General features: G+C 37.0%; 1 protein-coding gene across 1 annotated transcript in view; it reads right to left on the minus strand.

Annotated features, from left to right (window-relative positions):
• Positions 1-23,502, minus strand: part of LOC121374653 (A disintegrin and metalloproteinase with thrombospondin motifs 6-like) — a 162,670-nt gene that overhangs the window by 131,447 nt on the left and 7,721 nt on the right. Inside the window, exons 2-4 of the mRNA XM_041501762.1 lie at positions 21,377-21,493; positions 18,785-18,877; positions 18,429-18,700 (exon numbers count right to left, since the gene is read on the minus strand). Of these exons, the coding sequence (XP_041357696.1) occupies positions 18,429-18,700; positions 18,785-18,877; positions 21,377-21,493 (482 nt within the window). The remainder of the gene's footprint in view (positions 1-18,428; positions 18,701-18,784; positions 18,878-21,376; positions 21,494-23,502) is intronic.

The following is a 23,502-nucleotide window of genomic DNA, read 5'->3' on the forward strand; positions in this document are numbered from 1 at the left end:
TGGCCTTAATTTTAACCGGACATGGCTATTCTCAACTTTGCTAAATTTTTCCAAATTGCGCCCACCTCAAACTTACCCTCCCCGTCATGTCCCGGAATTGATCACTAGCGAAGTCAGAGGCTAAGTCCGGGGTGGGCGTGCCTGAACCTTAGTTGGATATGGGCACCTAAAAATAGTTCCCATCCCATCGTCCTAGGTCCCGTTCCACGAAGCGATCTTAACCCTAAGATCACCTTAAATGCATAGCTGCCTTACGCACTACGGTGATCTTAGTGGAACGATGCCGGCTTTTGTGCCCAGGACAGGCGTGCGCTACAACAGCTTGCTCTGAATGTGCACGTAAAGCCCTATGACCTGACCTGACCTGGCGCTTAATCGGGCCGGCCGGCAGTCGCAGGCTTGTTTGTCGGTCGTCGAGATCGAATGAACAACAAAAAATATATATGTATACTTTAAAAAAAATTAGTTTTTTTGCTATAATGTTTAAAATGCGTGAGAAAATCATGTACCGACGTGAGAGAGTGACACGGCGTTCAAATGCGTGAGTCTCACGCCGGTGTGAGAGAATGACACGACGTTCAATGCGCGAGTCTCACGCCGAATGCGTCAGACTTGACAGCACTGCGCCTCCTCTAGATGATTTTCTATTTATAGTCCTTCCCAGCCTTCATAAACATTATTATTTTGAAATTATTTCAGTTTGATTTGTCGTAAGAAAAAAGTAAAAGTGTTGGAAACAACAAAAAGCTAAATTTTCGTGTGCGTTTTAGAAAACAATCGGTTTTATCATTGGAGGGGTCGGACTAAAAAAAAAATAATAATAATAATAATATAATATAAAATAAAATAAATAAATAATATAAAAATAAAAACAAACCTATAGTCCATCCAACAGAGGTATTTTTGTGTTATTTCCAAAACACTTTTACGTTTCTTTTTACGTCAAACTAAACTGAACTTTTTTCTGTTTTTTTAAAAATCCCAACAAAACACGCATTTTTGTAGTAGGATGGGGCGGACTATAAAACAACCGACCATTTAACTCGCTGTCAATAGTTGTACAACTATTAAAAGAGTGTTCCGTTATTTTTCTCCTGAAGTAGCAAGATTAGGCTACTTCAGTTTTCAAGCTATGATCAAATACGAGTATTTGGGATTGTATTAGATGCTTATAGGTCGTTTTAAACAAGCCTGAGCCAAACTTCCTTATGGCATCATGCAACGTCATATAGGGGCGTGGTACAAAGCAGTTACCTCATAAACTTACTCGTGATTAGCCCGAGTACTCTGACTGTAAGAGAGCTAGACGGATATTTGGACATAAACACGCTCTCATTACAGTCAGAGACCAACCTATGTCTTTTTTTGGCAATTCCTGACTACCAAACGGTAGGTAACGAGTCCCGCTCTAATACCACAACAATCCTATGTTTGACGTCAAATACCTTTACATCAATCATTTTCGAGTTAAGTGATACCAAAAAATCCACATATTAATCACTAATACACATACTACAGAAAGAAACCCGACAGCACCCACATTCAGCTACGCTTCGTGACACTCCGTCGCAACAATTACAAAGCTCGGCGATCTATTTCGAAACTGGGCGATTCCGCCTTGTGAAGCAGTTTACAGGGGTCGTCTCATAAGAGGAGGCAGTACGTAGCACATACTTTGCCGTATCCTGTCGATAACACCCCAAATGTATCCTTCAAATTCAAAATGGAATCAATAATGTGTAATTGTTTTGGTTTAATGACGTAATGAAATCCAAATTCATCCAAAACGGCATTAGCCAACTCTTCCATGTTGTAACTTCGCTTGATATGAGACGGCCCGTGTAACTGCTGCACAAGGCGGAATCGCCCAGTGCGCGATCACGTGGTCTACGTCTCGAAATAGATCGCCGAGCTTTGCAATTGTTGCGACGGAGTGTCACGAAGCGTAGCTGAATGTGGGTGCTGTCGGGTTTCTTTCTGTAGTAAGTGTATTAGTGATTAATATGTGGATTTTTTTGTATCACTTAACTCGAAAATGATTGATGTAAAGGTCTTTGACGTCAAACATAGGATTGTTGTGGTATTAGAGCGGGACTCGTTGCCTACCGTTTGGTAGTCAGGAATTGCCAAAAAAAGACATAGGTTGGTCTCTGACTGTAATGAGAGCGTGTTTATGTCCAAATGTCCGTCTAGATCTCTTACAGTCAGAGTACTCGGGCTAACTCGTGATATGAATGGGCACTATTTGACGTGGCCCAGTGGTAAAGCGCACGCTTGATGCGCAGTCGGTCTAGGATTGATCCCCGTCGGAGGGCCCATTGGGCTATTTCTCGTTCCAGCCAGTGGACCACGACTGGTATATCAAAGGCCGTGGTATGTGCTATCCTGTCTGTGGGATGGTGCATATAAAAGATCCCTTGCTACTAATGAAAAAATGTAGCAGGTTTCCTCTCTATGACTTTGTCAAAATGACCATATGTTTGACATCCGATAGCCGATGATTAATAAATCAATATGCTCTAGTGGTGTTGTTAAACAAAACCAACTTTTTTTTTATTTGACTCCCCCCAATACTTTTGTATGGCTGTGAAATCTGGGGATACGAAAATGTGGATATAATTAAAAATATTCACATAAATTTCCGTAAACGATTATTGCCGGTTAAAAAACAAGAAGGTACGCGCCTATCTTTATGTTATACGGGGAACTTAGTAGAACGCCGCTAAAACTAATTATTGATCAAAGAATTATAGGATTCTGGGCACGTATTGTTAAAGGTAAATCCACAAAAATCTCTCATTTACTTCTTAATTATATGATAAAAGACTTGTAAACGGGCACAGCTATCACTGGCTATAAAACTTAATACGCTTGTTGAACAACCTAGGCATGTCCAATAGTTATATCTTGAACAATCTCCCATCCATAAAAACATGGGCGTACGACCCGGGGGGGGGGGGGGGGGGGGGCAATTGCCCCCCAAATTCGGGCAAAACAGTGGGAAAACAGTGGGGAAAATTCGGGCAAATTTTATCTGGGTAAAATTTCGGGAAAATCAACCCCTCCAGCCCCCCTAAATCAAAGAGTCCCCATACGCCCATGCATAAAAATACAAACTGAACGTGTTAAACGAAGGCAATTAGACCAGTACTTACAAACATGGCATAACATCGAGTCTACATTCAAAGGCAAAATATATGTTATTTTAAAACAAACTTTAAATTTGAAAAATTACTTTATTAAATTATCCAAACAATTGTGGACCATTCTTCTGAAATTCAGAACATGTAATCACTATTTACCCATAGAAACAGGACGCTGGAATAGCACTTCAGTCGAATACAGATTATGTATATTGTACGAATTTTTTTATATTGGAGATGAATATCACTACTTATTTAAATATAATTATTTCATGAACACACGCAAAAGGCTTCTAAAGTCATATTATTATTATTAAAAAAACAACAACAAACAAATAAACAAAAAACCCACCATAGCACACTTATAAAAACCAAATGGCTGCGGTTATCCCACAATACCCTGTGATCTTAATAAAAGAGGCACGTCTTTCTAGTGTGTCTAGACACAGTATCATGTCATGTGATAGGGTTTTACGGCTCCTCCGTCCAGGAAAGATGGGGGGGGGGAGGGACTGCCTGCACTGGTAGGTACAAGGGAGCACCAGCAGCCCGACCAAGTCGGTAGCAGGGGGGGGGGGGGGGGGGGGGGGGGAAGGGCTATGGAATTTTGAATGGAGCAATTATATGCCAAAGAGAACGGTCGGTCAAAAAGTAATTGTCTAGACACAGTATCTGGGGACCATCTAAATATACACCTTCCAATCAGGAACCACAGGTACAGGCCACGGAAAGAAAATACCAATTAACCAAGAAAACATTCCGATTATTATTTCATTCCGTGGGTTACTTTATGTACAAAACATAAGACAGTTATTTCAACACTTTGTTTATTTTGTACTGAAAAATAATATACTTGGTGCTGGCTTACTGGCTTATTATTACAGAACATTGCGATGCACCCGCAAAAATCAGGTATGTTTTGTTTCTTCAGTTCGAAGACTAATTCCTTACGTGACACGTTAAGTATTACGTAACCACCAGCTCGCCAAAGGGCGTATTCACTGGGATGGTACAAAATGGCTGCGCCCGTTATATATAATAGCCGTCATATTTAAGCGTTTTATTAATTAGCTATACGATTATACTTGATGATATTAAGCAATACTGTGCATTATATATCGTTGACTATGCATACCAGGCCAAATGCCTTAATTGTCCCCTCCTTTAAAATTAATACTCTTAATTTCATTAGCAAGTAAGGATCTACATTAAAGAAACAATCAAGGATGCTAAATTATGCAATCAACCTAAGCAATTAGTGTGAAGTCTGAAGCTGTACAGTACTACCGACCTCGGTGGTGCAGTGACTACAGACTGGTAGGCACGATGTTTGCAGCCCGGTACCGGTTCCAACCCAGAGCGAGTTCTTAAGGACTCAGTGGTTAGGTGTAAGGCCGCTACACCCTCTTCTGTCTCACTAACAAACTAACAACTAACCCACTGTCCTGGACAGACATCCCAGATAGCTGAGGTGTGTGCCCAGGACAACGTGCTTTAACCTTACCTGGATGTAAGCACGAAAATAAGTTGAAATGAATGTACAGTACTCTGGATACTGACATTAAACATATTATGTTCTAGATACACACACCATGGAGAACGTTAAGTCCACCTTTTGATCTATAATAGTGTTAGTAATGTTTACCACTAATAATTAATAGGAGGGTGATGACTGGGTGAAATGACCTTGGGGGAGGGCGTGGGGGAATGCCCTGGTACCAACATGTTATAATACAGTTTAAAAACAACATTTATCAATTTTGGGGTATTAATACTGTCACGGGGATTCTATAATACCCGTAACTGAATAAAACACGATTATCAAAATATCTCTCCTAACTGTATATCTATTAGATCTCTCTGTAACAGGCAGTTCAAAACCGCTTTGGCTCGTCTAGGTATGATCAGAGATACGATCTTATATAAAGTATATATTATTATAGCACGTTTAGTTCACTAGAAAACACAACAAAAACACAATACACTTTAGAATCTGTATTAACCTACGCTGACAAATGTACAGCCGTAGTAGTTAATTAATAACAACAATAATAACAACCCAGAACTGATCACTTAATTAGTTAATCTCTAGGAGTCTAGTTTACACAATATGCTAATCTCTTCACCGTGACACAACACCCACACGTGTGATAATTGAGAAACGCTTCTAGGAGAACTTAATTAATAATGGAATTACAGCTCTATTCCTAACGGGTTAATTTTTAATTAACCCTTACTACTCGTTCAATAACCTTGTAACACAGAATTAATACTGGTACCTATCACAATAAAGACAATAACCTACAATTTACCTAGGTCTTCTAGGATGACTGGCTAAGCTTTATATTACCAAATACTCGTATAATGTTAGAACAAAAAGTCGACGATTTACTTCCGTCAGATGACCGAAGACACTGTCTAAAGAATATTGGTATAATACAGTATTAAAATATTTAAAGTCACATCAATCACATGAAGGTTATACAACAGAGCAGAAATAAAATATTTACCAAAGTCCAAACGGACAACGTTCCCGGGAAGCCTTCCTTGTTCTGTCCTTTTAGCTTCTCCTCATAACTCTAAAACACTAGCTATTTATTATAAATCGAAATATCGCCTGGGGGTAAATCGCGGCACCGAATCTTATCATCTGATATTCCACCTCTACTAGAGTCGGTATATTTCTCTCTGATCGTCAGTCTGGCTGTCGCCAATCCGCGACCAATCACCTGGCCATAAACAGCACTACCGGAGATATTACGTAACTATTAGCCACATGGCCTTCGCACCTGGCTCTGGGTGTGTATTAGGCGTACCGATCGAGGACTGTCGCGCAGAAGTATTACGTAACAAGTTGCCCACCTGGATAAGTGCAATGAACTGCACACGGCCCTCTAACACAATTAATATCGCCACAGGCGAAAACAAATTAAGAGCATGTACCGTCACAAATAAATGTTTAAACAATAGAGAGCGCATCCAATATGGCTGTCTCCAGGCCAGTAATGCTGGGTTTTTTTTAGCGATGATAAAATAAGATTGACTAAACTTAAGCCGTAGTAGCTTGTCTGATTGTTGATACTACAATGCCTTAATTGGTTACTAATACAAATTCATTTTAAAAACGTTGCTTTATATTTTGATTCCTGACATTTAGTGTCTGAGGGTATGTTCGTCGAAAGTGTATTTTTGAAGATATTTACCTGACACACACACAAGTGACAAACACACACACACACATACACACACACACACACACAGACACACACACGTGACAAACACACACACACACACACACACACACACACACACACACACACACAAATATATATAAATAACATATGCCCCTGCCACCGTTTCTAGTATGCTAGTTTCATCGTGACACAAGAGGTCTTACTCTGGTATATGAAGCCCCTGTACAGATCTTCATTACAAACATTTTGAAGTGCTTGGAAGATCAACATCATCTTCAGGATGAGCTGACAACTATTGTTAATCAGCTGTGTGATGTACGGAGGATGTTCATCGAGTAATACAAAGAGTACTGGTATCTGTAAAGCTGCAACGTTTATTGCGAGTCTTGCCAGTTTCTTGATTTGGTATCATTCTGTTCTTTACGTACAGAGTACAATAAAAACAATCAATTTATTCATGAGAACTTTCTTTGGAAATAAAAAATAAAATGTAGTCATGGCATAGATCAACCCTATTAAGAATTACAATATGCAATAACTCACACTGCTTTATTGATTCCATACACTAATGAAGATGGATGGATTTTCTAATGAATGTTTTACTTCTCACAATAACAAATACATAGTTCAGTGCACTACCATCGGGCTTATTTTGGCATACATATATATTATATAATTATACATCTAGTGTCACATCCACTTAGACTCGTGTAACAACACTGCACAAGTATCGTACTGCATATAGGAACTCGGGATTGGCTTTATCAAAAGATCATCCCCACCCCTCTGAAGTAGATGCAATTTATTCATTCTGTTCACTCATGAACCATATTCCAGCTTGGTAGGCAACTCGTTTTGGGGGCTGTAGTAGGGCATCATAGGTGGATGGAATGGTTTCCCATTCTGGCAGTACAACATATCCCTCATTACGTCAACATGTTCCAGGTCACTGGTCTTATCATACAACCTTTCCGTGAAGTGTTTCAGTAGTGTGTAGTACCCTGAATTGTAATAAATTACCTGACTTGTAATACCTGCCTTGAATTGTAATAAAAACTGCCCTGAATTGTAATAGACTAGCTGACTTGAATTGTAATAAAGAATTAATTGCCTTGATTTGTAATAACCAGAGCTGCCTTGAATTGTAATAACACAAAAATGGAAAGGAACGTGTGCTTAACGACACCGCACCGCATTTCTTCAGTTTGAGGCTGTTGAGTTTATTATATTTAAGACGATCATTACTGCCACATAGGCTTCTCCTTTCGACTATCAGCAAATACGTATGTGGACCCACTGGGCTATTTGTCATTCCAGTCAGTGCTCCACAACTGGTATGGTATGTCGATGCATACAGAAGATTCCTTGCTGTTAATCGCTAAGAGTAGCACAAGGGGTGGAGGAACTATGTTTTCTATCTTAGTATCTTTGTTGCCCGTAATCATGTCGGGGGCGGGATCTAGCTCAGTCGATACACACACACATACATACATACATACATACATACATATACACACACAATCACACACAATCACACACACACACACACACACACACACACACACACACACACAGATATGACTACAATTCAATCAGTTAATTCTTTAAGAAGAAGACGAAATGCTTTATTTAAAGATGCACTCAACTCATTTTATTACAGTTACATGGTATTGGACATATGGTTAAGAACCACAAAGATAATGAAAGGAGAAATCTGATGCCGGCACTTTATGGGCTACTCCTACTGAATAAGCAATAAGTGGTCTTTTATATGCACTTACTCGCAGATGGGGCACTACATACCACGGACTTTGGTATATACCAGTCTTTTTGCACAGTTTGGAACAAAAAATGTCTAGTGGTAGCCAGCTCCATCGAGGAGATTCGATCCTGCGACCCAAACACCTTAGGTGAGAGCTCTACTGACTGAGCTAAAATCCCGCGCCTGGTCTATATTTTAATAATCTGATTTTCGTCAAACTATTCATTAATAAACTATTATCTTCCTTATTACAGAGGATTTTTTCATACATATTTACGTTTTTTGTCAACTGCGACATTGATATCCAGGCTTTCTGGCAGAATATAAATTGTGAGTACGTACTAAAAACATCAGACCATAAGTTACCGTACTAGAGTGATTGAGTTTGGAAATATTTTGAAATTAGACACTGCATTTTGTCCACTTTGACACATATTGAACAGCAGTTTCCTTACCACGATTTACACAAAATTACAATGTCACACATGTTATACATATATTAATTGGCAAGATTTAAGGATAGTAATGTCACCCTCAGTACCCTGTGTTAAAAACTCTGATATTGTCCCCCTCTAATCCCATTACAAAAGAGGGAAAGGCACTGGTCAGAAGACTTCAACAGCATGGCGTGTAGATATGGCAACACGAGATTTAGATTTCTTAAAATTACGAGAAGCTGCCATTCTGGAATTGTTTGTTTAACAACACCTGAGCACATTTTAAATTACGACTGTTTGGTGTCTAACATATGATTGTGACACTTGGTGTAGATAGTGAGGGAAGCAATCTGCTCTCACTACATTAGATATCTCTACCGGAAAACAGCAAATAATTATTAACAAAGATTTTATTATGTTGATATTTTTGCATTTTCGATTCAGTTTTGTTAGATTAAGCATACATTTGGCATTAATTTGTACTATATGTCAAGTTTTAGAAAAATATTCCACATTCTTGAAATTTCAAGCGCCGAATATTCCAGTACCTTTTAGGAGCTGATGCTTTCTAAAATGGTTTGGTACTTTCTAGAATATTCCAATGGCTGCTATGTTTTAGTTCTTTCTAGAATGTTCCAGTGCTGTCTAGAATGTTCCAGTGCTTTCTAGAATGCTATAGTGCTTCCCCCAGATGGTGTGTATAAATAGGCCTATACATGCATAGGTCAACTTAGTATTTTTCAGGTGCACAATGTCTTCATCGCGAAGCTGCTTACATTCTGGTGATTATTTTTTTTACGCGTGTGGATTCTGCATTGGCATTGGTATCTACGAAATTTGCACAAGCTTATGAATTATACTTTGGCATGAAGACAGGTACAAATGGCAGGTTTGTGGCGATTTCAAAATGATTAGCTTCTTAAAAGGACTCCAAGAAGGCTATACAAAACACTCTTCCTTTCTTTGCCTGTGGCACAGTCGTGCTACATCCCAACACTACCGCAAAAGACACTGGCCTCAAAGAGAACACTTTATTCCAGTCACACAAAATGTGAAGTACCAGCCCTTGGTAGAATCGGAAAAAAATGCTTATGCCTTCACTGTATACCAAATTTGGGCTTGTCAAACAGCAATCTAATTAAACTATTACATGTGGATCTAACAGCAGCCAGTTGGAGCCAGTTGGAGCCAGTTGGAGCTCATGTCCACCAATCAAAACCTTACTTGCAGAATCATGCCAGTGATTTGAAAATAATTTGAAAACATTCCGAATTATCCTGAGGGTATACGACATGTTTCATGTGAATTACTAATGCCTTATTTAGACCAGTAGAACTAATTTTAATCAGATTGCTAACAACACTGCGTAGTCTCCAATGTCCAAGTAACATTTCGTCTGTAAATAATAATTTAAATATTGACCAATCACACTTCGCCTTTTATAACGTTTTTGGGAGCATACAAATTCTAAAAATATCGGGCGAGTCTATTTTAGTGGCCGCAGTACAGCGAACCATACCAATACGTACGGGATGGGTTATCAGTCTTCAATTTTACATTACAAATTATTTATTTATTAAAAAAACTAAAAACTAAATCAGTCTTCAGTTTTACATTACAAATTATTTATTTTATAAAATAAAACATGTTTTAAGGCATTCGTAATTCACACGAAACATGTCATATACCCTCAGGATAATTCGGAATGTTTTCAAATTATTTTTAAATCACTGGCATGATTCTGCAAGTAAGGTTTTGATTGGTGGACATGAGCTCCAACTGGCTGCTGTTAGATCCACATGTAACAGTGGAGCTAATTTTAATTAGATTGGTCAAACAGTTTGTGAAAGCACGGAACAAAGAAGGCGAAGCTTTCAAATACATTTCCAACATGTTTCCACATCTGTCAAAAGCAAAAATCGAAGGTGGTATTTTCACTAGACCAGATGTTCGCAAGATGCTTCAGTCACAAGAATTTGAAGAAAAAATGACATCAAAGGAACGAAACGCTTGGAGGTCATTTAGAGAAGTGGTTGAAAATTTCCTTGGGAATAACAAAAGTGGGAATTACGAACAATTAATAAAAAAGTTGATAAAGACTTATGAAAAGCTTGGATTCCGGATGTTTTTGAAATTGTATTTCCTCTATTCTCTCCTAAATTTCTTCAGTGAAAATATGGGTGACATCAGTGAAGAACACGGCGAAAGATTTCACCAAGATATATCAACTATGGAAAGACTATATCAAGGGAAATGGGACTGCGACATGATGGGTGACTATCTTTGGGGGTTAGTACGTGATGACTCATCATGCCATCGACGAAAAGTACAAAAAACTAATCATTTGTGATTTTGTAATCTTTGTTGTTGGTTTATATCTGTATAGTAGAACATGTAGAATATCTATGTAATATTTGTGTTAATAAATGCCATTAAAATCCATCAATATAGTGTTCTGTATATGTCTTTGGAGCGAAAAATCTCATAAATTCGTAAATCATTTCCTAAAAATAGTGAAAGTGAGATTCTGTGACTATAACTAACACTCTAGAAGTAGTGACATTTTTGTTATCAGTACACTTTAACTAAACATAATCAACACAAAAACTGACACAACTAAGAACTTGGAAAATTTCTGTCACATTGTGTAATCTTTATATGCACAGACATAATATCAACTAGTACGGTATTTAATATATAACAAGCATGGGTTACTGGTTGGGATGAGAAAACCCCAGTGAGTCACCGAGGAGGCTCGATCACATGACCCAAATGCACCTCGATTGATTGCTCTATGACGGCTAGATATAACCCATAAAACAGCTGTTATTCTCTAATAGTCCATTCCGCTTTAGTGTGCTCTACAGCTGGTATATCAAACGTTATTTGTGAGTGCGAGTAACAAACCTATTTGTTGATAGTCGAAAGGAGAAGTCTATGTGGCAGTAATGATCGTCTTCACTACAATAAACTCAACAGTCTCAAATTGAAGAAATGCGGTGTGTTGTCGTTTAAGCAAACGTTCCTTTCCATTTTTGTGTTATTACAATTCAAATCGGTATTTTATTACAATTCATGGCAGCTCTTGTTATTACAAATCAGGGTAATTCTTTGTTACAATTCAAGTCAGCTAGTTTATTACAATTCGGGGCTTTTTTTATTACAATTCAAGTCAGTATTACAATTCAGGGCAATTTTTAGTCCAGATACCGACTCCAAACCCTGAGTGAATGCTCCGCAAGGCTCAATGGGTAGGTGTAAACCACTTGCACCGACCAGTGATCCATAACTGGTTCAACAAAGGCCATGGTTTGTGCTATCCTGCCTGTGGGAAGCGCAAATAAAAGATCCCTTGCTGCTAATCGGAAAGAGTAGCCCATGAAGTGGCGACAGCGGGTTTCCTCTCAAAATCTGTGTGGTCCTTAACCATATATCTGACGCCATATAACCGTAAATAAAATGTGTTGAGTGTGTCGTTAAATAAAACATTTTTTTTTTTTTTTTATAAAATTACTAAACACACACAGTGACCATATGGAGAGATAGATTTACAAAGAACTATATGTTTGCACTACAACTTCCGGTTCCGGTGTTTTTCAGCTGTTATGGTCAACTATTTATAGAGGGTTTATTGTAAGTATCAAATAAAGTAGTAAACTGCATTTTTGTTTTAAATTCTATTAATATGTATTCTAACAAGTGCGCCAAAGATCATGTCCCATTCTGGTCATTTGTCCTTAATAATATGTCCAAATAATGATTTGACATATGCCCAAAATCACGTGTGTTGTCAAGCATGATTTTTAGATGAGGTTTATAAAATTAATAACAATTGTTATTTTAACAATAGTTAAAATATGAGTTATGGTGTTTTAAAAACGTTTTACTAATATCTATTATAAAAAAAATATGTTTTAATATGTTGCACCATATATTGGTGGTGAAAGTAGTCCCTTAAATAAAATGGTTGATTTTTAACAAAGGGTACCATGTTTTGAATTGGTATTACTAATTGATGGATGGTATTTTAAAGATTTCATTGCTCAGCTGTTGTTGGATCTACAGAGGACTCTTGGATCACACTCAATCTGGTGTTTATTGTTCATGGTTATTGCCATCTTGACACCCCTGTATTTTACATTTGCTGGTAGATTTTGTCAATTTAATTATTTTAATGCATGTTGTTTTTGTTATCACATTTATTTCACCCTTTTTGTATCTGTGGGATACTTGTGAATACACAATCAGTGCATATATGGTTACATTTACAACATTTGAGATATACCCCATTATACCCTTGGGTGTCATAGTGGAATAGTGGATCACTTTACAATGATGGGTGGGGATGGAGTTTTGATAAAGACACCAAGACCTGCATTAAATTAAATGGGTGTCGTCCCAATATGTCTACGTCTCGATTGCAATTGGTCAAAAAGAAAAGATCATAGCATTACCGGTGTTATAAGCTTTACTTGGGACATTTTGGGTGCTTAATAAATGGATTTGTTTGAAATTACATGACCAGGCTTCTATTCGGTTGGGTCTGTTTAGTAATAATAGTAAAATAGGTGAAGAATTTAATTGCATTAACTAATATATTAAATGGGATATATCTAATTTATTTTGCATTTGTTTAAAATGTCTTGGGACTTTATTAATAATGATGTTAAGCGATGTATATTGCGGAGCTATATTATTTCATATTAATATTAAACTCGGATAACATTCACATTAATCAAACATTCACATTAAAACTTTCAAACTATTCCTCAAGTATTATTCACTAAAATGTTCATTAAAATGTAATATGTTCAATTAGTTTTATAAACTGTTATTGTTATATCTTTCATGTTATTCTGTTAATGAAATGTGGACTGGTCCAAATGGAGGTAACAGTCAGGTGATTAGTGATTCATTCGTTCATTTCTACAATTTATTTTATTGTTCGACCAAATGTCATTTTAACAATGTACTAAATCAGCAAAGCATCTTCAGTTGTATATATCTCTACATATTGCAATTCTTTATTGGGTTAATGCCTGACTACAATATATTCTCTATTTTCAAGTATGTTATCATGGGTATCAAAAAGGATTTCCCGTAGAGTGGCAGCAGCGGGTTTCCCTTACCATATGTCCGACGTCATAATGTGTTGTGTGTCGTTAAATAAAACATTTTTGTTTCTTTCGTTGTACATTTTCTTCTTAAAACTATCTAAAACACAACGATAATAAACCTTGAAGCTGTTAATGCACAATATACTTTTGGTTTTTCCAATAGTATTTCTCTATATTTAGTTCCTTTTATAAATATCTAGCTAGTAATATTTGTAATTATACAATTGCATTCATTGCCCCTAAACATGTTACGTTAGACCAAGGTGGCATGGCTGCTGAGATACTGGTACTATTATTCTGTTCAATTATTTAGACCCAAAGTTTTTTGCAAATGTTACGTTTATTTCCTATTCGATATTTGTTTTCTTTGCATTTACATGAAAACAAACCCAAACCCCGACAGGTGTTATATACAAATCATCATATAAAATGCACGAAGTTGACTTAATTCGACTTTTTAAAAATCTCTGTGTCGTTTGAATGCACGTTATTTCTCCTATAAATAACTACGGTCATTTGCATATCAAAAGCATCATTCTATAGTGCGTTTCAAACTAATGTTCGGTTCTATCGTCCTACCGCACAAATCGTAGTATGACCTATATTTAAGAAAATATCTGTAAACATGAAGCAGGCGCGGATTCAGGTGGGGAGTCCAAGTGACAAAACCTCAGTTTGAAAAAAAAAATATGTATCAAATATTATAATTATATTGTGGAATACACAAGCGGGCGCGCTGAAGAGAGAGAGAGAGAGAGAGAGAGAGAGAGAGAGAGAGAGAGAGAGAGAGAGAGAGAGAGAGAGAGAGAGACGTCATTTATGTAACGACGCACTCAACATATTTTAATCTATGGTTATATGGTTATAGGGAGAGAGAGAGAGAGAAGAATATGGTATGCATGCGATTGGTGGAGGTGTGACCCTCTGCACAACCCCAACCCCACTTAAGGCTTCTTTTGTATATTGAGCGGGACGTAGCTCAGAGGTAAAGCGTTCGCTCATGGTAGGTCGACTGATCGATCCTACATGGTAGACCCATTGGGTTGTGTCTAGTTCCAGCCTGTGCACCACAACTGATGTATAAAGGCTGTGGTATGTGCTATCCTGTCTATGGGATGGTGCATATAAAACGTCCCTTATTGCTTATCAAAATTGCTTATCGGAAACAGTGGCCCATGTGGCGGTAGCGAGTTTCTTTCTCACTGTCATAATGCTCCTTAACCGTTTTGTCTGACGCCACATAAACGTATATCAAATACGTTGAGTGTGTCGTTAAATAAACATTTCTCTCGTATGTATGTGTAGTCTATATGCATTTCTAGTCGATTAGTTTATAGGTTGTTAGGTTGTTTGATAGTGAATGATATGGAAATAAATTGTTTTTGGTGTTAAAGAGTTCATGCGTACATTAAAGTAATACTCCTGATGGGTATGGAGAAATAACTTAATCAGTCGACGAACTCATTTCTTCATCACTATCTTCGTTAAGGGGGACTACCACAGGGGGTATTTTATTTCTTATAAAACTATTTTGTTTTCTAAAATCTTCTTCGATCTTTATTACATGTTTAACTGCGTCAGACAAGTGTGTAGGTGTGACAGAGTTCAATGCATGTGCAAGTTCTCTCCGCACCGTGGTCATTTTACCATCATTATGACGAGCTATGTGCCCTTTGACTTGACTCCAGATCAGTTCTATCTGATTGAGTTCAGAATGTCTTGGCGGCAGTCTTATACACAAGTGCCCATGGCGTTCAGCAATACCATCAGTAACAAATTGCTTTGCACATTTGTTACTTTTCACAAGTTCATAAAAAACTGGCTTTGTCATGTTACTCTCAAAAGGTATATTTTTGTTTCGTAGCCACGACTGAATTTCTTCCTTTTTAGCGTTTAGTGCAGGACATCGTGTAATCTCAGTTAATTTGTTGTGGTAGCTTGCGTTATCCATGACGATAACAGAAGGTTCTGGTAGAGAAGGCATAAGTTGTTCTTCAAACCATTTGATGAAATTGTCATGATTCATCTCACCATGATAGTCTCCGTCTGTTTTTTTAGCCTCAAAGATCAATTCACAGCCATCTATCAATCCATATTTATCACAGCTAGCATGACAAATAATAAGTCTTTTTCCCTTCCCAGTCACCGAACAAAGTTTAGGAACTCGATCAGCAGCGTCTGATTTCGGCAGGTGATTGGCAGTACTTGTGCCCGGGTGGATATCTGTCCAGTGGTTGGATGTTGTGTGGTTGACATTCACCCAGGTCTCATCTTGATACACTATTAAATACCCCTGTTCTCGTCAACTGGATATTTCATGGAGATAGGACAGTCTCCTGTGTGATATATTGGCGTCCTCAAAAATCACTTTTCCGGTTGTAGACATATGTTGGTATTTAAAATCGAGGTCATGGAGTGTTCTTCGTAAAGTTGATATGGATATGTTGATTCCACATTCCTCCCTTAAAGCCACGTTAATCTTATGTAATGTAGGTAATTCGCCCTCTCTATAAAATCTGTATACTCGTCGTCTAATAACATCTTTATCAAATAAATCGATGAGTTTTCGGTCGCGTTTTTTAACAGTGATTTCTGTGCTTGGATTCGTAGAGCTTAGATTTTTCACAGTTCTTTTTACTGTTGAAACCGAAACTTAAAGTGCAGCGGCAACTCGATCGACAATTCGATAAGAAGCATACCTAGGTCTACCGCGCTGATATTAATCTTCAAAATAATCGAAAACGTTCTTAATACACAATTTTACATCAACTGAAGTGTTTTTCGATTTACCCATATTTTTCCTCAAATAACAATAACAAGAATGTCGACTACTACATTTTCAATGAATTTATATACCCTACCTAACTTGTATTTTCCGTGGTTTACACATTTCTACAATAGCACGTGCAGTCATAGATCGAAATAATGATGTTATTGACCAAGCAATGCTATCGTATTTTGAACATTCAGGGCTGTGTCTGCGGGATGAAAAAGTGGTTGAACCCATACGAGTCCGAACAATAGCCCTTTGGTTTTTCGCATTACAAATGTAACACCCCACCCCCAAACACCAGACCCTAGCACCACCCTAAAAATAATATATATATATATATAATATATATATATATATATATATATATATATATATATACGTATGAGTTCCCAATTTAGAGGCAAATTAAATAACATTTTTATTATTATTTGATGTTGGTGGCCTTTTGACATTTTATCCCCCCCCCCCCTCTGGTCTTCTGGGTCCGGCCCTGCATTAAATTTATTTATAAATTTGGAAAGCACATTCCTGCTTTGTGTGAGGTGATTTGTGTTTATTACTGTGCTACACCTCAGTTGTGTTTACATTAGCTAAATTTATTAAATATAATGCACCTACAAGAAAGGGTTACATGTTCTGTTTGTTTACATCTATGTTTAACGGAAAGATTAGACAATGCTGTTACACACTGCAAAACAATAATAACCTTGATTTAGTGAAACAAGCTATAATGGCCTTCACGTAGCCTCAGATCCCAATGTTTTGATATGCAAATGACCTTAGTTATTTATAGGAGAAATAACGTGCATTCAAACAACACGGAGATTTTTAAAAAGTGGAATTAAGTCAACTTTGTGCATTTTATATGATGATTTGTATATAAAACCTGTCGGGGTTTGGGTTTGTTTTCATGTAAATGCAAAGAAAACAAATATCGAATAGGAAATAAACGTAACATATGCAAAAAACTTTGGGTCTAAATAACTGAACAGGATAATAATAGGTTTTTACATGGCAGCCATCTTGATAATCAAGTTTAGCCACCATAATATAATTTGAGAAAGTGGTTCATATTAAAGGTTGAAAATTGTGGCAATGGGCAACTTGTGGACGGAATTTGATGCTTTTGTCTAGAACGTTCACGTCATTTTACTGGGCTGCTTGCAAAATGTACTAAATGCGGTTGCAATTTTGATTACGTTATTTAAGCATGTTCCCCCACAAGAATTCTGGGTAATTTTCACCTGTGAGACAGGACATACATAAGACTGTTGAACAGTGGGCATTAATAAGAGGTCAGCCATCAAGAGCTGTCACTTTCCATAAAGGAATGGTTAGGTGTGGTTTAAAAAAAAAAAAGGATTAATGACATTTGTAAATGAAGTTCTGGGCCGATTTGTCTGAAATGTGATAGTTGGTTAGGTACGTGTATGTGGGTTGGGTGGGTAATTATTGCTATAATTAAACAACGTATAAATATGTCTGAGTAATAGGTGACAGTGTGTATGCGTGTGTGTGTGTGGGGGGGGGGGGGGCATTGCAGTAATTAAATAGCACATAATATGAGTAATAGGTGAGAGTGTGTGCGTATATGTGGGTTGGGGGTAGGGAAGAATTATTGTTGTAATTAAATACAACAGCTATGAGTAATACGTGACAGAGTATGCGTGTATGTGGTAATTATTGCTGTAATTAAATACAACAGCCATGAGTAATACGTAACAGAGTATGCGTGTATGTGGTAATTATTGCTGTATTAATATATAAATATGTCTGAGTGATGTACAGCTATTATAGCTCGCGAATCCGTCATTACCACTTGCGGTTATATTTATTATTATTATTATTATTGTACAATGCAATATTAGATTAAATTCATATAGAATAGATAAAAAAAATAGAGAGAAAATGATCAGCTAGGTTAATTTTAAAAAGAAGTACCGACATTAAATAAAGAAATACCGACATTATATTTTGGAGATTAATTATCTACAAAACTCACCAATCCTATACAATTGCTGATTGCTGCTCTGTTGGACTTGCTAGGTTCTTTGCTGAAGCCGGTGTAATGACATTGACGGACTTGGTTAGATTTCTTCTCCAGACCATAGCCATTCCACCATTCTGACTGAAAGTTTTTAGAGAAAAGTTTTGCGTTCAGCGTCAGATTAAACTGAAATATTCTTCCATACGCACTCAGTTTATAAAACACACGACCAGGGCCGTCTTTTTGGAATCCCGGGGGAAACACTGCCCTAGGGCGTTTCAGTTTCCGTCGCTTACGACGCGACGTCTGGATTGTGGCCTGTCGTCTGCTGCGGGCCAAGGACTGTCGGTGAAGGATGTAGTGGTAATAATGATGCTGGACATGATAACTGATAAACTCCCCCTTCTCGTTGACTAGCTCAGGAATAACCATCTCATAGTTGTTCAACTGACTCAAGAGAGTCTCTGAAAGAGGTATACGTGTGACAGATAAGAATTAACCAAGCAAATAATTCTGTGTATAACTACAAATCATGAATAGAGTAATAATAATTAATTATCACATCCTTTACAGTGGATTCCTGAATTGTGGAATAGTACTACCTAGTTCAGGTCTGTAATTGTCAGCAATGAATAAACTAAGACGCTTGGTCGTGTATATTGTCACTCAATGTCCCAGGACGTGTAGGCCTATCTCTGTTATTGGTAAACTAAGATGTTCGGTCGTGTATATTGTCACTCAATGTCCCAGTACGTGTAGGCCTATCTCTATGATTGGTAGTAAACTAAGACGTTCCGTCATGTATGTTGTAACTCAGCGTCCCAGTACATGTAGGCCTATCTTTGTGGTTGGTAAACTAAGACGCTCGACATTAAGACTCGACATATACAGCCCTCCCTGACTCTTGTGCAGATAGTCTTGACAGTTATGTTTTGCTCACACTTCCAGTCACTTCTGATGTATATTCTTATGTAGCAGTGAAAATTTATTCTAATACGTATTATACTATTCCATTTTTAATGTGTGAGTGCATGCGTACGTGTGTTTGCTTTGCATTCTAGTGACAGACACTAGTTTTTAAACACTAAGATATACTTTTAACTATAAGAGCCGGGGTTTTTTTTTATCACTGAAATCAAACATTACTTATATTTTATTGTTTAGATTATCCATTTCCGTACAATCAAAATGTTTCTGGTCATCCTGGTTTTTCTATTTTCATTTTCTTTTCTATTTTTAAAAACACAAGTGCGTCTGAGAAGTGATAGAGCTATGAAGTAGAGTTCTAGTATATTTTAAAAGATATTTCCCTGTTTAAAAGTCAGTGACTCGTGTTTCACTCTGTTGGAACTTTATCAAAATGTGTTACAGGTGTGTAGATTAACTAAACTTAGTGTCCACTTTAAGGGTGGAAATGTGTTACAGGTGTGTAGATTAACTAAACTTAGTGTCCAGTTTAAGGGTCGAAATGTGTTACAGGTGTGTAGATCAACTAAACTTAGTGTCCAGTTTAAGGGTTGAAACTAGGCTTTACAACTTTAACACACATTATATTATTACATATTACAGTAAAAATTGGAATAATGGAATTTCACATGCGTCAAATATATTGGATACATCAAGCTGTGTTTGGTGACAGGAAAATTAGTTGAATAATAAATTGTACTGCAAATCTTTCGCGTGTGGGTGATCACGGCAGTATTTAACACACAAAAAAACAATCAGTGAACATTGGTGAGGTCATGTCTTGTTATTGCAGTACTAGAATAACAATGACTTCACATGTTTCAAACGCCTCGGTGGCGCAGTGGTTAAGCCATCGGACTACAGGCTGGTAGGTACAGGGTTCACAGCCCGGTACCGGCTCCAACCCAGAGCGAGTTCTTAAGGACTCAATGGGTAGATATAAGGCCACTACACCCTCTTCTCTCTCACTAACCACTAACCAGCTAATAACTAACACACTGTCCTGGACAGACAGCCCAGATAGCTGAGGTGTGTGCCAAGGACAGCGTGCTTGAACCTTAATTGAATATAAGCACAAAAATAAAATTGAAATGAGAATGAATGAATGAATAAAACGACTAATCTCAAATAATGTTACCTTTTTTTTAACAGAGGCAAAGCTTCCGAGATTATCACTTTCATGCGGATTAAATTGATACTACTTGTCAATACCAGTTAGAACAAATAATTACTATAAATTGTAACAGTAAAATGTTTTTACGTTTTAATTTAAAAGAAATAAGTTAATGCATCAAAGTCAAAAATAAAAATAAAATATGGCCTTGTATTTGTTTCTCGAAAACATTTGATTCGATTTGTAAAAATAAATATTGAAAACTATCCTTCTAGATCGCGCAAAATGTACAAAATATATATTGAATATGTTATTTGGGATCACATATGTCATTTGTGTATTTTTATGAGATAAACATACATTCGGGACCCATTTCTTCTTTTGTAATGTAGCAAAACACAAAATGTATATATAGTAAGAATAATTGTGAATATTAATTAATATAATAAGAACAATATGTATATACTAATTTTGAAGCAAACACAAAAATCTTACCTGTTTTAGATATTAAATACCGATTGTTGTTGTTATTGATGTTATTGTTGTTGTGATCTATGACCTGAGCTTTTGTATATGTTTCACTACAGATACAAATAGTTAATAGCAATATAAACTTCATCATACTACGAGCTTTCGTCGGTTTCTTGGCGCATTTAGTATGTTTCTCCGTCTTTTGCACATTGGCACAACCCAAATATCCTTTGTTAACATTGGAAGTGAATATTTGATTTGCACTCTGTCTGGAATATTCCACTCTTCTGTCTTCTGGTCGGCAATCTCATCGTGTCAGTCTGTTTAGGTGAATTGTTTCTCGCAAAACAGGAACATGTATACATTGAATGTTTCCACTTGTGACAAACCAGCAATATAAATACTGGATTACCAAAGCGTCTAGCAAAGTCGCTGAGTCGGCTGTATATAGAGGGATACTTTTGAAGTCGTACAATAAACTCTGTTAGCGTTTCAACTATGTTTCGGCAGGAAACAAGAAAGTATAAAGCTAGAAACACAAAGCTCTAAGGAAATATCTCAGAGTGTCGAATATCGTATACGTTGCCGTGAATAAACGCGACTTTTGTTTTCAATAAAACTGATATGTTCTGACCTGGTTTCAATCCATATGTGTTTCACGGTGACTATAAGAATTCGTTGTTCCACGAGTATGTGCGAGTATGCACACGGCGTCTAGTGATTTTAGTTCCGATATAATTCCAAACCACCAACACATGATACAGTTATATGACACAGACATAGTTATACTTACATGTTACTGAAATGCTTAATGCTGTATAAATGTGATTAACACATCACTCTGTAAATAAACAACAAACATAACAACAAAACAACATCCCTCTGTCCTGGAACACAGGTCCACTACATTAATTCCAGACATACAGCATACGGTGTATTATATTATCTAAAACAATTCCTTTGATAAAACATCGACCTTTCCCTTCCTTGTACTTTAACTATTCCTTAAGCGCAGGTTGGTCGATCATATTATTAAAAACGCAAAACAAAAGAAAGCAGACAGCCATGCGGGAGATCGGTTACTTGTGGTCCGACAGTCGTGCCACACAGACGGCATGGTAACTTTTATCACATAGTGCTGACTGCGCAGACCTTCATTCCTGCTACAGCCATGCCAAGATGTGGCTAGACTGACTGTACAGTCAGCTAGACGCAGCTAAAAAAAATGTAGACAGGTGAAAATTCCAACTTTCCTAAAATGACAAATGTCGGTTTTTCGCTCTCAGGTGTCAGGGCAGTGCCGGCGGGGGAATGTTTCCAATATCTCTGGTGGAGATTTATAGACTGCATATGAGTTGTAAAGGTAAATAACTGGATGGCAGGCGGCGTGAAACGACTTGCAGGTGCACGGCGTGTGCTCCAGGTGAGGTGCCGGGCTAACCTCACAACACGTTTTCATCCTCCCTTCACACTACAGGGCAGTATTGCTACGAGATGTTTAAACAAAGATGTTTTCAACTTTCAGCTGCCAGACCTACCTAATGACATTGTCGCTAATTATATTTTATTATATAAATCATAATTAAGCTATGAGACTGATATTAACATGTCTTGTTTTTCTTTTTTTACTGTTTAATATTTTTGTTCATGTCTCTGTATGATTCATTTATGGTAATAAATGATCGATTGATTGACAGTCAGTCAGTCAATCTGGACCCATTGTCAGCAATTTTAAGGAATAAACAAACAAAAAATAACTTACTACAATTAATGGTTTATGGGTGGGGTTTGATTTAATTAACATAATTACTTTTTTGGATTTTAGTGTTGTTGAAAAGACTTCCGACTTTTGAAGAAAAACCTTACAAATGAACAGATTGCAACAAATCTGATACCGACTGCACGAGCTATAGACGAACATATATCTGTAACCAAGTTTACAGCAGAACAGAGTGACATGTAGAATCATTGACGATGTAACTGAAGCATAATGTTCGGGAAACCAATACTTCAAAGGAAAGTCATTACATTTAACATTTATTTATAAAATATACATATATGTTTTAATAGTGTAAGCTATATTGAATAAATAATCTAATCCCTCTTTGTCCTTGGTTCTTGCTCAAAACAAATAATGGTCAATAAATATATTTTATAATTATGCAAGTGCATATCACTATAATGTCGTTGAAATGAATGCAGTGGAATTTTCACTGTTGTCACATCGAATACTATGTCTAATCTTATAAGCGAACGTGGAAAACAGTTTTATGTTTTATATGACATATCTATATTTGTGGTATCAATGGTCCTGTTAAAATTAACAAAACAATTTTAAACATTAAAAATACCCACTTTTTATATTGAATACACCCAGCAGTATTATTTAACTCAGCATACGATTAACACATTACTAGTGTGGTACGAGTTTGAAATTCGGTATGCCTCGTATAGACAGCATTGAAGACAGGGGTAGGGTCTTGTCTGGCTTCAAGATGGAAATTTACAAAGAAATGTTGCACTTTGGCTGTATTTTAA

Source organism: Gigantopelta aegis, chromosome 6 (genome assembly GCF_016097555.1).
Source record: "Gigantopelta aegis isolate Gae_Host chromosome 6, Gae_host_genome, whole genome shotgun sequence".
NCBI classification, from domain to species: Eukaryota; Metazoa; Mollusca; class Gastropoda; order Neomphalida; family Peltospiridae; genus Gigantopelta; species Gigantopelta aegis.